Raw genomic sequence first — 13,351 nt, 5'->3', positions numbered from 1 at the left:
ATATAAAAATAGAATTACTCACGTTGGCACTTTTGATGTGTTGGGACACCTTTTCAAAGTTTCTATTCAGTTCTGCTAATTTTGGTTCCACAAGCTCCCTGCTTGAGCCTCCACGCGCATTCACCAAAACGACAGCTTGATCGCGGACATTCTCAACTTGGAGTCGGGCATCATCCAGCTCAGACAGTAAACGCTGGTTGTAAGAAAATGCAGAAAAATCCCATGGGAAAACGGAAGCCAAGCATGGGTGTGATGCTAACTGAGAATTAAAGGCAGTTTAAGTAAATGCCTGGGATTCCTACTAAAAGATTTTAATACGATCAGCTTGCGTAAGAGCTGTTCACATATTAAGGCTCATGCAGGACTTTGGTTTCTCCCACCAAAATAAAGGCTGATGAATCTACTGCATGGGAAGGACGTGTGAGCAAGTAACCTGGCGCGTTCCCCAGGGGCCTGCAGCAAACCTTCCACCCCAGAAGCACTGCTGACCCCCTTTTGCTACCTTCACAACTTCTTCCTGTTTACTTGCTGGTTTTTTTTCAATCTCATCCAACAGAGCTTCAGCTTGATAAAGCCAGGTACTTATGTGAGCAACATTTCCATCAAATATTTCCAACTGGTTCTGATGGCTCTAGAAGGGAATTAAGAAAACATTGATACAACCCTACAGAATATTTAAGATGAAAATCTTCAAAGAGATTTAAAAGACCTTCAAAGAGCTAATTATATGCTGAATTTAAAGGGTTTACACCTTACTGCAAGGCTCTTCCCAGCAAATAAACCCTCAGTCCTAAAAATGCACAGCTATGCCTAAGAAGTTCTTCAGTCTGTTGGGTTTAGGCCTCAGTACAATAAAAAGCTGAAGAACAAAAGGTGAAAGTTTCTTTTTCAGCCTCGTTTTCTTTGCCTCCCTTATTCTTCATCTTACGTTGCAAATTATCCCATTTGCCTCTTGATCATATTTGTTTAAAACTCATTTAAGAAATAATAACATAAAAGGATGGTTAAAATATGGGTTGAAAAAGATTCTGCCTGTTCGACAGACTAACATCTTAGAGGACAGGGCCTGGGTCTCCTCTGACTGATTTCAGTAACTGCTCAAACACTCAATAATGTGTGTGTTTTTTCTATCTCTATCCGCTACCTAGTAATTATACAAATTTGGGGAAAGTCCTAGCTATGATATGAAAGAATAAAATAATAATTTCTACTAACAATGATTCATTGTTAGTAGAAGAGGAACAGAAAACAACAATGAAAATTAGGTGGTCACTATATCCACGAAGTAATTAACAGTGTAGTGGTATAGCCAAAGACTAACATAAAACCCTTAACAATTATCACAATCATCATACTAAAATCCAAAATTCATTGTTTTAGCTATAGCTATATAAGAGCACTATATGTTTTATGTCATATAATCATCACAATAACTGTATGAGGTAGAAATAATAATAATGCCCATTTTACATATGAGAAAACTGAGACTTAGAGAGGATTTATGTAACTTGATCAATGTCACCCAACTAGTCAAAAGTTTTATTTAGGTCATCAGATGCTAAAGACTGTGGTCTTAACTAGTACCCTATTATTAGAACATTATAAATAATATATATAGTTTATAATAATAGGAAAATTAAATATAATAATAAATCATTAAAATGTAACAAAAAGGTACATTTACTAAGAAACTAAAGTACATATTCTATGTATATCAGAAATGGTTTATTATGTATTACAGGTATTTCAAAGTCTTTGCAGTTATCTTTTCAAAGGAAAAAATAAAATGTAATCTAATGAAGTTAATTCACAAGGAACACATGATTGTGACACAGAGAAAATAGAATTTGGAATTCTAATCAAAGCTCTCTATTCATGTTTAAATAATTAAAGGAGAGAAGATTCCATCATTCACTTTTTCCCAAACATACCATTAAGGTGTTGCACCAATCCTCGGTCCAGGTGCGTACTCGGCTCCACCCGGCGTTGAGGACACAGAGCCTCTCTTCTAAAACAGGCTCGCTGCCCTCGATCAAGTTCTGGAGGGCAGCACTGCTCTCTGTGATGGAATTTAAATCAGCTTTTCTCTTTTCCAGGTCCTTCAGAATATTCTAGAAAAAAAAATACCAAGACCCTCTTGATCTTTCAGAACATTATAAAAGTTTATACAACCTTAATTTTAAAAAAATTTCTTCCACATATTCCCTTAGAAAGTTTACAATTACCAAAGGTTTACAAAATGCATAACTTATTAACATGTGAGAGTTCTTAAGTCGCTAATAAAAATTAAAATATTTAATTATGCATATAAAAGGAAATTATTAAATTCTGGTATGAAAAAGGTAATTTATTTATTTTAAGTATAAATCCATGTGTCACACACAAACATTAATTATTTTCAACATAACTCCAGATGTAAACAATCTATTTCATGTTCTATATCTATAGGCTGGCAAAGCAGAACTTTCCCAGAACTCACAATTCTAAAAAATTCATAATGAACTTATCTCCTTGATTACTTCAGGAGACAACTGATGTGTACTATAGGTACTTGCAAGGACTGCATCCTATAACAAGATGACTTCACATATAATTTGCTATGTAAGCACTACAAAGAATATTTCATCTTAAGTAAATCATAAGAATTAGCACGTGTAAGCTTTGGTCTCACAACTGTCATCATACACAAAGGTAATAATCTGGATGGTATGATGACAACTTGACTCTCACCTTCATAAGTCTGAATAGGCAAGGTGTACAGTCAGAGAGTTCTCTCTCTACAGAGAACACTGGATTCCAAAATTAAACCTACAGTGTTCTTTCAATCATAAAGTGACATGTGAATATCCAACCTCCTGCTGCTGCACCTTTTTAAACCAACATGAAAACAAATCCTCTAAAGAAGCTCAAGTCTATATTTAATCTCACATCATTAAATCACATTTTGGAAGGCATAAAAATTGCAGATTCACCAGTGAGTCAAGGTTTGAACGCTTACTTGGCTATGTCAATTACTGATATTTTTAAAGACACTAAAATGTTCCTCTCAAGTGTCCTTCTCCATCAGGGAGAAACAAAAATAGAACCCACAGCCATGCTTCCTGAAGCTAAGACCTTCTGCATTCCTCCGGTGGGTATGTACCGACTGACCAGCATTGTCCTTAAGAACTATAGGAAAAAATTAACTACAAGTGGTCAAGTTGCAACAGTACCCATGCTATTTATGCTAACAGATTTTATTGTAAAGAAAATGACTACATTGAAAATAATGGCATTTAAGTTATGGAATAAAAACACTAAGTTCAGGAACAAAAATGCTATTTAAATTTTGCATTGAAAATAATGTTACCTATTTTTACATGCAAAATACATACTGATGTTTCATTCTATTTACTCTAGTGAAGAGAATGTGCTGTGAATTCATGACTTATATATACTGTCTTCATTATTTCAAATCTAAAATAAGACTAAATGGGAATTTAAGAGTGAGTAGTTTCAGAAAAGACAAGCTTATTATTTAGTCTTTATCTGAAAAATTAATTGAATCTCTGTGTACAAAGATAAATGAATAAAAATTAAATGTGCAAAATTCAATAATATCTATGTACCAGCTATAAGCAATTAGTGAAAAAGGGAAAAGGCATACTTTATAAAGTATATAAAATAAATAAGTATAAATAAACTTCTTTGCATATATGTGTGTGTGTGTGTGTGTGTGTGTGTGTGTGTGTGTGTGTATATATATATATATATATAATGTTTATGAAGAAAATAACCAAAGCATTATGTAAGGATTTAAAAATTTTGGTGGGAAATGAGACATACCATGTGACTAAAAAGACAATATAAGAAGAAGTCAATTCCCCTCCACACAAATCTATAAATTTAAGGCAATTCTCATAAAGATTTCTAACAGAACTTTTAAGAATTTGAGAATAATAATTCTAAAGTTCATATGAGTGTATACAAAAAAAGCATAAAAACAGGGAGTCCATTAAGTACATGTTCATATATATTATAAAGTCACACAGTCAAACAGCTGAAGAACATTTCAGAGGGTCCAATCAGTGAATCAGAAAACAAAGAAAATCAACAGCCAAAAAGAAGAGATGAAGTTAGCATGTCAAATCAGTGGGGAAGGGATAATTACTCAATAAATAGTGCTGAGATAGCTGGTTAACTACTCAGAAAAAAGGTTAGAGCCTTACCTCATTATATACACCAAAATAAATTCCAGAAGGATTAAAGCATTAAAGATAAAAAGATGAAACTATAAAACAGCTAGAAGAAAATATAAGTAAATAATTACAAAACCTTGGAGCAGAGTTGGACTTTCTAAGCACTAATGACATAAATAATGAAAGAAAAGATGATTTTATTGTTTAAAAATATATAATAACAGTATTTTTAAATATATATACAGAACATAAAGGGAACTACAATGGCAAAAAATATTTTTGCAACAATAGACAGCAAAGCATTAATAATTGTAACAGGTAAAGAGCTCTAAATTAAAAGACCTAACAGGTTAAAAAAAATGGTCAAAATTACAATAAAAGGGAATTTTTTAAAAATGAACTACAAATGGCCTATATACTGATGGAAAATGTTCTAATTAAATAACCAGTACATGACATTTGCCTACTGTTGTCAAAAGTCTGGTTAAAACAAGCAAGAAGGAATTCTCACTCGGAGCTGGTAGGTACAACATTTCTGAAGTACAATTTCATAATACATATAAGCCTTTAAACTGGATACATCCCTAGACCCAATATTGTAAGGTCTAAGAATTTACCCTTGGAAAATAATTATGAATACATGCTATGAATTAGCTACCAGTATATTCATCATAGCATTTTTTACAATAGTGAAAATTGGTAATAAATTAAATGGACATGAATGGAGAAATGAAACAATAAAAAAGAAAATATGCAATTAAATACTACACCTTTCTCCAATACATGATACAAAAACACCTGTAGGTAAAGGAAAATGTTAAAGATATAAGTTTTTTTAAAGAGAGTCATGAAACACTAAATATAATACAATTCCTTTAGATACATGTTTGTGCATGTCCATATGTGCCTGTACAAAACTGGAAAGATAACAGGGTGTTCTTTGATTATAGATTATTTTTGTTCCTGTTTTTTTTCTTTTTGTATTACACTATAAAAATGGCATTCAATTAGCTCATATAACATATGTTACTAATAAGAAAACAAGGTCTTTCAAAGTGTATAAGGAAGATCATATTTCCTTGAAAAAGCTAAATTTAACAAAAAGCCTGGTGCCTGTGCTTTGCATTCATCCACAATACGCTCAGAAATGCCAACATCCTTCATTTCCTTCATATATTTTCTTTCACTTCACATAGCCCATAGCATAATTATGCTTTTCCTGAACTATTTTTTAAACTAAAAATACTCTTTCTAGTGCCTAATATCTTGGCTTTCATTCAACTGTTATTCAGATTAAGAAGTTGTATCCACCTACGATCTCAAATCACCTCCTCTTCACTTCCCACAGGCTAACATGAGTACAGGATGCCAAAACTGATCTTGTGGACTTTACAGAAATTTTTCTCACAGTGTTGATAATTTATTTTCAGTACTTATCTCTAGTATGCATGCCTCTTTCTTAGAAAATAAATTAGGGAAAAGAAAATGCCTTGGTAAAAAAATAAAAGTAAAAACTACCCTGTGTTCCATTAAATTATTTGTCCATCTCAAAAGATAATTGGTAAATCCACTCTCTAATCTCTGTAATTTCAAAGTACCTAAAGGGCTAAAGAAAATTCTTGAATCTTTTATTGATTCTTTTGAAAATTCTGTTCCTACGCAATTTATATCAGTTTACAATAGAAAGATTAGTAACTAGTACAACAGTTATTATAGAAGAATTAACAAATATATTCAGCACAATACTTTGCAAAGAATGAATACTTAAAAAAATGCCACCAACTGTGAAGGTGATAACTTTCATATTTTCAAGGGCCACATAAGCAGAACGCTTATAAAGGCCAGTTGGTGATCCATCTGAGTTCAACCCTTTTGGAATCAAGACAAAAATAGCTTCTTAAAATAGTTGTTTTTAAAATATCCTTATTGTTTTCCTTAGGACAGAGTAGTAGGAAAAATAATGGGGAAAAAAGAAAAGGCTATATTTAATATGAAATGGAGAAAATGCACTGAACAAAATGTCCCAGGTCACACTGGCGCGACGTTGGCGGTTCACCTGAACTACAGCTTACCTTAGCCCAGGAAATCTCTGCGTCCAAGTCACCGAGCAAACCTTCGGAGGTGGATTTCTGCACCAGTTCCGCTTCAGTCACCGAGAGCCATTCCGAGAGAGAAGCCGCCTCTTTCCTCATTTTCCGGGCCAGATGTGAAGCTCTTTCCAGATCCTGTTTTCCCTCTGTGACCTGAGAAGGGAGGGAGAGAGAACTGAACATGAATGGGAATGAATCAGAATATTAACCGAGGATCCAAACTGACTCCGATTTAACCACAAGATGTTTTAACACTCTCAGTAGACTCTTCAATTTAAATATACAAAGACCAATAACTTGAGTTTAAACAGGGGCTATTATTTTTAAAGTTTCCTTAAAATAACTTCTGAAATGTCTGTAGTCTTTGAAAATACAAAGTGAATCTGGATTACAAGTTAAAAATAAGTTTCAATACAACTAGTAATCATTGTAATATTAACACAAACATCTAAAAAATTAATAAAAATTATTGGGATCACTTAAAACATTATTAATACCATAAAACCTTAGCATGCATTCTCCCAGGAGTGAAATTTTAAAATAAAAATACATAAATGGGGGGTGCGGTCCTCACCTGGGCACCCAGGTCATTGTAGAGCACCTTCAGAGATGTCAGCTGCTCATCCATCCCCTTGGGGTTGTCAGTCTGCTGCTTCTGAACAATGTGCCTTCCAGTTTTGATTACAGTCTCCACTTCAAGCTTGACTTCACTTAGAGTTTTATAGAGTTTCTTAAAAAGAAAAAAAGACAAATCATACCCATCACAGTGAAAACCTGATAACTGGAATCATTGCAGAACATGGCTTATCCAGACTGACAGCTATGAATTAACTATGGAGATCAAAGGGCTTTATCTTTCCCAGATTTGGAGTCAAAGGATGAGTAACATGACATCAAGGTTGCAATACCTTTTCAAAATCGGAGAAGAAAATAAATAGAGCTTATACTTGTTTTAAAAAACAACACTCAGATGTATATTTTCAAAATTTATGAACATTTTTCCTACACAAAATGGGAAAATATCAGGACTAAAAATTGAATGCCTATCATTTTTAAAACTACATTTTAAAAAACTCTAAATACTATTCCTAAGGAAAAAGCCAATTCTGCCTATATTTTTGGGTGTTAGAATTTGGGAGTATTAACATTCGTTTTTGTTGGTTTTCTTACAATTCTCTGAAGTATCAAGTCTACCACAATCAGTACATATTACTTATATAATGAAGAGGTATATGACAACTCAACTTATCAAGATGAGTATGGCTATAAGAAATCGGAGCTATGTAAGTCAAATTCACAGCTATCCCCATCCCAGGTACCTGGAAACCAAAAATATCTGTCTGTACCGGTTCTCTTGTCTCCATTCACGGTGATCCTGACCTGAAACGTCCCAGGTGGCTCTGTCACATAGTAACAGACCACTGGACCATGTTACACATGGTCGAGGGTGGTGCTTGCTTTGTTGGCCTCTGTATCTCAGTAAATATTTACATGGACCTGTGTGTGCACATGCACACGCACACACACACAGAAATGTATCCTATTTATTTGTTCTTCCACACATTTCAGCTTTTGAGTAGTCGAACAACCTTTGGTATGTAACAGACATGCGGAGATGATAGTTCTGAAAAGCACAAAGAACTCATCCTGAACTGTTCTTGTCTGAACAGGTATCATCTTCAGCTTCTTCATGAGTCTTCTCAAACAGACCACTAATTCTAAGAGTGTGTATGCTTAGCCACATTTTTAAATTTATATGCAACGGAATTTTAAAGTTCAAGACTGCAATAGCAATAAGGCCTTCTAAATAATTTCTTTCACATCTTAGTTTTAAACTTTGATTTAAAATTAATTTTCCTAGAGAATGATCTTTTTCTGCAATAATACTCCTGCTATCTATTCTAAGTATAATTTCTTCTTTCATATTTTAGACTTAAACTTTATAAATTAAAATTTAACTATCCTTAAGAATAACTTTTTTACACTGTAATATTCCTAACAACCATTTTAGGTATGGTTCTTCTAGCTAACTCAAGTTTCTCCTTTCAAAGTTAGTTCATTAGTCATATTCTGCCAAAGCCTTTCCTAACTTCATACTGTGCTGTGATGTGTTTCCTTTGTTTTTCAATCATGTTTTATATACATATTTGTGTGTGTGTGTGTGTATATATATTTTCCTCTCTCTTACCTTCTCTCCTATCTCTTGTAATTTCCTTGGAGGAAAAGACCACACTTCTCATTTTATATGCGATTTGTCATCAGTGAACCCTATTCTTAGCACACTGCAGACAAATAATTACTGAACAAGCCATGTGCATTCTGCTAGATGAGGCCATATTAGCTGCTGGAAATCCCACTGGACCCATCAACCACCAGTGGCCTCACCATACACTTGTCCAGGTGGGTCTGGATGACATCGGGGTCCACATCCTTCACGGTCAAAACATGCAGCTCTGCTTTCACTCCGTCCAGCACGCGCTTGCAGTCGAGCATGCGCTGTTCGAAGTTCGCGGGCTTCTGGAAAAGCTGGAACTTAGTGGACACCTCTCGAAGCTTCCTCTGTTTGAAGACATGAAAATAAGGAATTCACATCAGAATGATCATCTCTCTCAGCAGACAGTATTAGTATAACACATGCTGCTAAAAGGCTGTAAAAATAAAGCACCAATAAAAACATCCCGTAAAGAAACTCAGTGAGGTTACCCAGGGTCATACATTATTTGACACTCAGTGTCTCAGTCTGAGATATAATAAAAAGCTAAGCTGGCCTCGCTGGAATTAAAACTTCATAATTTTCTAACACGTTTGAAAAATATAGTCAGGAACCTACAACTCAAAATGCTCTTCATCATGAGCTCGGAGTGAAAGTCAATCTTGAAGCCACCATTAAGGGACTGAGTGGGCCTGCATCCCACCCACTCAGCCTGCCCATCCTGTCAGCCACACAGAACTGACAGGGGCTCTGCACTGGGGAGGAAGACCTATCAAGCTAACTTCTAAACCTAGCTCGCTATCTCTTCTCAACTATCGAATCACATTCAATATTTCCCACCCATGCCACAACTAGTTTCTGCTGCTCTGCCTGGGATGCAATGTGCTTTCAATGCATCACTCCAGTCTCACTGTTGACATCAAAAAGAAGACCAAAGGCATCCACGTAAGCACTCCCAACACATCGCTGCCCCTGCTCACCTGCAGGACATCCATCTGACTTCCTCCCTTAGCAGTCCTGCCTTCTGGGGAGGTCGGAGGTTGAGAACGAGTGTTTCTTCTCAACTCCTCTAGCGTTAGCTCATGGGCAGAGATCTCTGCTTGGATTCTCTATAAAGAGATTAGAAGGGGGGGAAATACCTTTTTTATTGAAGTTCCATATAGTCATATAATACATAAGAATATGCAGATCCCTATACAAACTTCAGTAAGTTTGCAGAATAATAATAATAACATAAACTACTATACGTTGTGCACAAACTATGGTCTTTGCACTTGTCATTTCTGATGTTCGCCACTTATTTATAAAAAAGGAATTTTCCCAATTTCACTGCTAAGAAAGCGATCATTTAAAAACAGTGGGTTTCACATAAACACCAAGAGAACTCCAAAACCCACATTCATGCCCCATAATAAGGTCAACCATTCCCACTGACTGCCGGTTTGGGACGGCAGGAGGGGCTGGTTCTCTCGCAGGGGAGGAGGCAGTTACAAAGCTCTTCTTACGACTCCGACACCTCCGAGCCAGGGCAGTACCTGAGCTTCCTGCGGAACCTGGAAGGCGTCTATCCTGTCGGTCAGGTACGTCGTGAGCTGCTTGTCCAGCTCCCCTAAGCTCTCCTGCAAAACCTGCAGCATGTGATCAGTTTCCTGCAGGACCTGGAGCTGCTTTTCCAACGAAATCTGCTTGCTCTCTGCCTACACAGGGGACAAAATTGAACCATTAGTCACTCAGCACTAATATAAATAGCTGAATAGAAGAAAACCCTTATGTTCTGACCACCAAGAAAAAAAAATACAAGCTCTAGTTCAAGACTTTGGCCCTCAGTATAAATAAATGACTAGCAATGATAACAGTGAAAAGGTCCTTCTGGCATCTTATATATCTTGCAGTGAATTTCTCATTTTTACTTCTTTCTAGATATAGTAGGAATACATAAAAATGTAAAGATTTCCTACATAACATATTAAACAGAGGATAAAAGTTTGTCATTTATTATAAATTGAGGGCATTTTTAAGAATCAGCAATAAGCCTATCAACAAGAATATAAAATATAACAAGAATGTCTATCAAAAGAGTGAACATATAAATCTTTTTTCCAAAGTCTAAGCAAATTCCACAGACGCGCAGTTTTGAATTAAGCTTCATTCTGTTCATGATCTCAGCAGCAACAGTTATTATTTAATATCATCTAATATCCACCTAACCCTCCTATAAAAGAACAGTCTCCTTGCTCTACTTACTGATACAGACATGCATGTTGTAATTCATCCTGGATATGTATCTAAGACAGTATGGCATTTTATAATGACAGCTTATGTCAAATTCTGCTGGCCTTAATATTTACTAGGACAATATGAGTTATTCTTATATATAGCTAGAATATGACCCTTAAAGGAAATTAAATAGCTCATAAATAGAGACCATCTCAAAGACAGACTTTTTAAATCATCAAGTTCTGCCTGCCTGATAAGAGTTTGGTCTACTCTTTCTCAGCTAGTATTTCAAAGCCCTCACCACCCCCGTGAATGTTGGCGACCAACTTCCCCCCTTGGTAGAAGTTCTTGAGGTCAGCTCCATCTCACAAACACCTAATCTACACCCATGCATGTCTCAGTTCTTACCAGGTGACTCAGTTCTTCATATCGACTGTTGAAGGCCTCCAGTTTCTCACTGATTATGTCATCGAGGATCCCGCCATCAATCAGAGTCTGGCCAAGTTCCCGAATCTGGGTGCGATTATCCGCTGGATGTCGCAAAACAGATTCTAGGGACTGGACAGGGATGGGGGAGGGGGGGAAGGGATAATGCATTTGTAAAGCAAAATGTATCAAGAATCCAAAAATTCCATTTGCTAGAAATTTACCTAAGGAACAAGACTAGAAATAACTAATTTGCAAAAATATCCATCATGGAATTAAAAAGTACATAAAATTGAGAAAGCATGAATGGTGATATATGATAATATAGCTCCATAAAATAATTTTAATAATTATTAACTACATACTTAAATATTCTTTCATAGTACAGATGGGAAAACTGAAGTTCAGAGAAGTTAAGTAATTTGCCTACACACACACACAGTAAAAAGAAGAGCTAAGATTTCAACCCTTTGAAATCTAAGGGTTTTGACTTCAAAACCCTTAGATTTCAAAGCCTGTGATCTAGTTACTGTAATGTATTACTTTCCAGAGTGTTTATTAAAACATAATAATAATTAGGAAGAAATATGCCAAAATGTTTTAAAATATTTAGAGTTTGCTTTATACTTTTCTCTATTTTCCGTATTTCTAGAATGCACACGTTTTAATTCACATATTATGAAAATTCATATTTTTAAACTAAAAACTAAAGTTTTCCTTTTCTTTTTATTGCTCTTCATCTCTCACTCTGCTATTTTACTTGAGAAATGACATCTTCCTCCAGCAGAGCGTCCTGCTCCTGGAATTCAAGTACCACCCTGACTTACTTCTGCCCTTCAATCCGGTCATCCACCTACATGTCCCTACAACTTTTTTTTTAAATATATCTTCATTGACTTCAGAGAGAGGAAGGGAGAGGGAGAGAGAGAAACATCAATGATGAGAGTCACTGATCGCCGCCTCCTGCGCCCCCTGCTGGGGGTCAGCCCGCGCCTGTGCCCTACGGAACCGAACCCCCACCTCCCGGATCCTAGGCCGAGGCGCCGCGCCACGCGCGGCCGGCCCTACAATGTTAACAGCATATCTATCCCCTTCCTCTTTTTTTTTTTTTAAAGCAACTCTAGCCCTTCACAGTTTAGCCCCCTTGAGAAGCGGTTATTAAGGCGTCACGCACCACACGCTGGTAACCGGGGGACGAGAAACAGCGGGTGCGCTTCTCAGCCCGGAGACGAGCTCCAGGCAGGGCCCCAGCGTCTCCCCCGCCCCCCCAGCGTCTCCCCCGCCCCCCCAGCGTCTCCCCCGCCCCCCCAGCGTCTCCCCCGCCCCCCCAGCGTCTCCCCCGCCCCCCCAGCGTCTCCCCCGCCCCCCCAGCGTCTCCCCCGCCCCCCCAGCGTCTCCCCCGCCCCCCCAGCTGCCCTCCCCCTTTCCCTTCTCAGGACAGCAGGGCAGGCCCGCTGCAAACAGCCGCTGCCCGGTCTCAGGAGCAGAAACGGCTTCATGAAGACACCAGGGCGCAGCTGCGGCCGGGGACCCGCAGGAGGCAGCGGGGACGTCCCGGGAGCGCCCGGCGACGCCTAAAGCGCCCCATGTTACAGACGGGTAACAGCTGCGGAGGCCGGGTGGCGGTCCCCGGGATCGGGATCTAAGTGACGGCGCAGACCCCCGGGCCAGGCGGGCCCGCGGGCCGCAGGGACGGCGCAGGGCTCGCGCGCCCCGTCCAGTGCTCACGGGGCTGGGGAAGGACGGGCGGACAGCGGGAAGGGCGGGCGGACAGCGGGAAGGGCGGGCGGACAGCGGGAAGGACGGGCGGACAGCGGGAAGGGCGGGCGGACAGCGGTAGGGACGGGAGCACAGCAGGAAGGACAGGCGGACAGCGGGAAGGGCGGGCGGACAGCGGTAGGGACGGGAGCACAGCAGGAAGGACAGGCGGACAGCGGGAAGGACAGGAGGACAGCGGGAAGGGCCGGCGGACAGCGGTAGGGATGGGAGCACAGCAGGAAGGACAGGCGGACAGCGGGAAGGACAGGCGCACAGCGGGAAGGACGGCGGACAGCGGTAGGGACGGGAGCACAGCAGGAAGGACAGGCGGACAGCGGGAAGGACGGCGGACAGCGGTAGGGACGGGAGCACAGCAGGAAGGACAGGCGGACAGCGGGAAGGACGGGCGCACAGCGGGAAGGACGGCGGACAGCGGTAGGGACGGGAGCACAGCAGGAAGGACAGGCGGA

At 38.8% G+C, this 13,351-nt stretch overlaps 1 protein-coding gene across 3 annotated transcripts in view; it reads right to left on the bottom strand.

Moving 5' to 3' along the window:
* Nucleotides 1-13,351, bottom strand: part of UTRN (utrophin) — a 398,636-nt gene that overhangs the window by 237,960 nt on the left and 147,325 nt on the right. For all 3 annotated transcript variants that reach the window (XM_081141495.1, XM_081141496.1, XM_081141497.1), the window contains 9 exons: nucleotides 11,106-11,255; nucleotides 10,016-10,177; nucleotides 9,461-9,589; nucleotides 8,654-8,827; nucleotides 6,843-6,998; nucleotides 6,251-6,421; nucleotides 1,932-2,111; nucleotides 503-631; nucleotides 23-193 (listed from right to left, as the gene is read on the bottom strand). In XM_081141495.1, the coding sequence (XP_080997621.1) occupies nucleotides 23-193; nucleotides 503-631; nucleotides 1,932-2,111; nucleotides 6,251-6,421; nucleotides 6,843-6,998; nucleotides 8,654-8,827; nucleotides 9,461-9,589; nucleotides 10,016-10,177; nucleotides 11,106-11,255 (1,422 nt within the window). The remainder of the gene's footprint in view (nucleotides 1-22; nucleotides 194-502; nucleotides 632-1,931; nucleotides 2,112-6,250; nucleotides 6,422-6,842; nucleotides 6,999-8,653; nucleotides 8,828-9,460; nucleotides 9,590-10,015; nucleotides 10,178-11,105; nucleotides 11,256-13,351) is intronic.

Source organism: Miniopterus schreibersii, assembly GCF_964146895.1.
Source record: "Miniopterus schreibersii genome assembly, chromosome: 6".
Lineage (NCBI taxonomy): Eukaryota > Metazoa > Chordata > Mammalia > Chiroptera > Miniopteridae > Miniopterus > Miniopterus schreibersii.
Note: the sequence above shows the minus strand (reverse complement) of the source record. Positions and strands in the feature narration are given on the sequence as shown.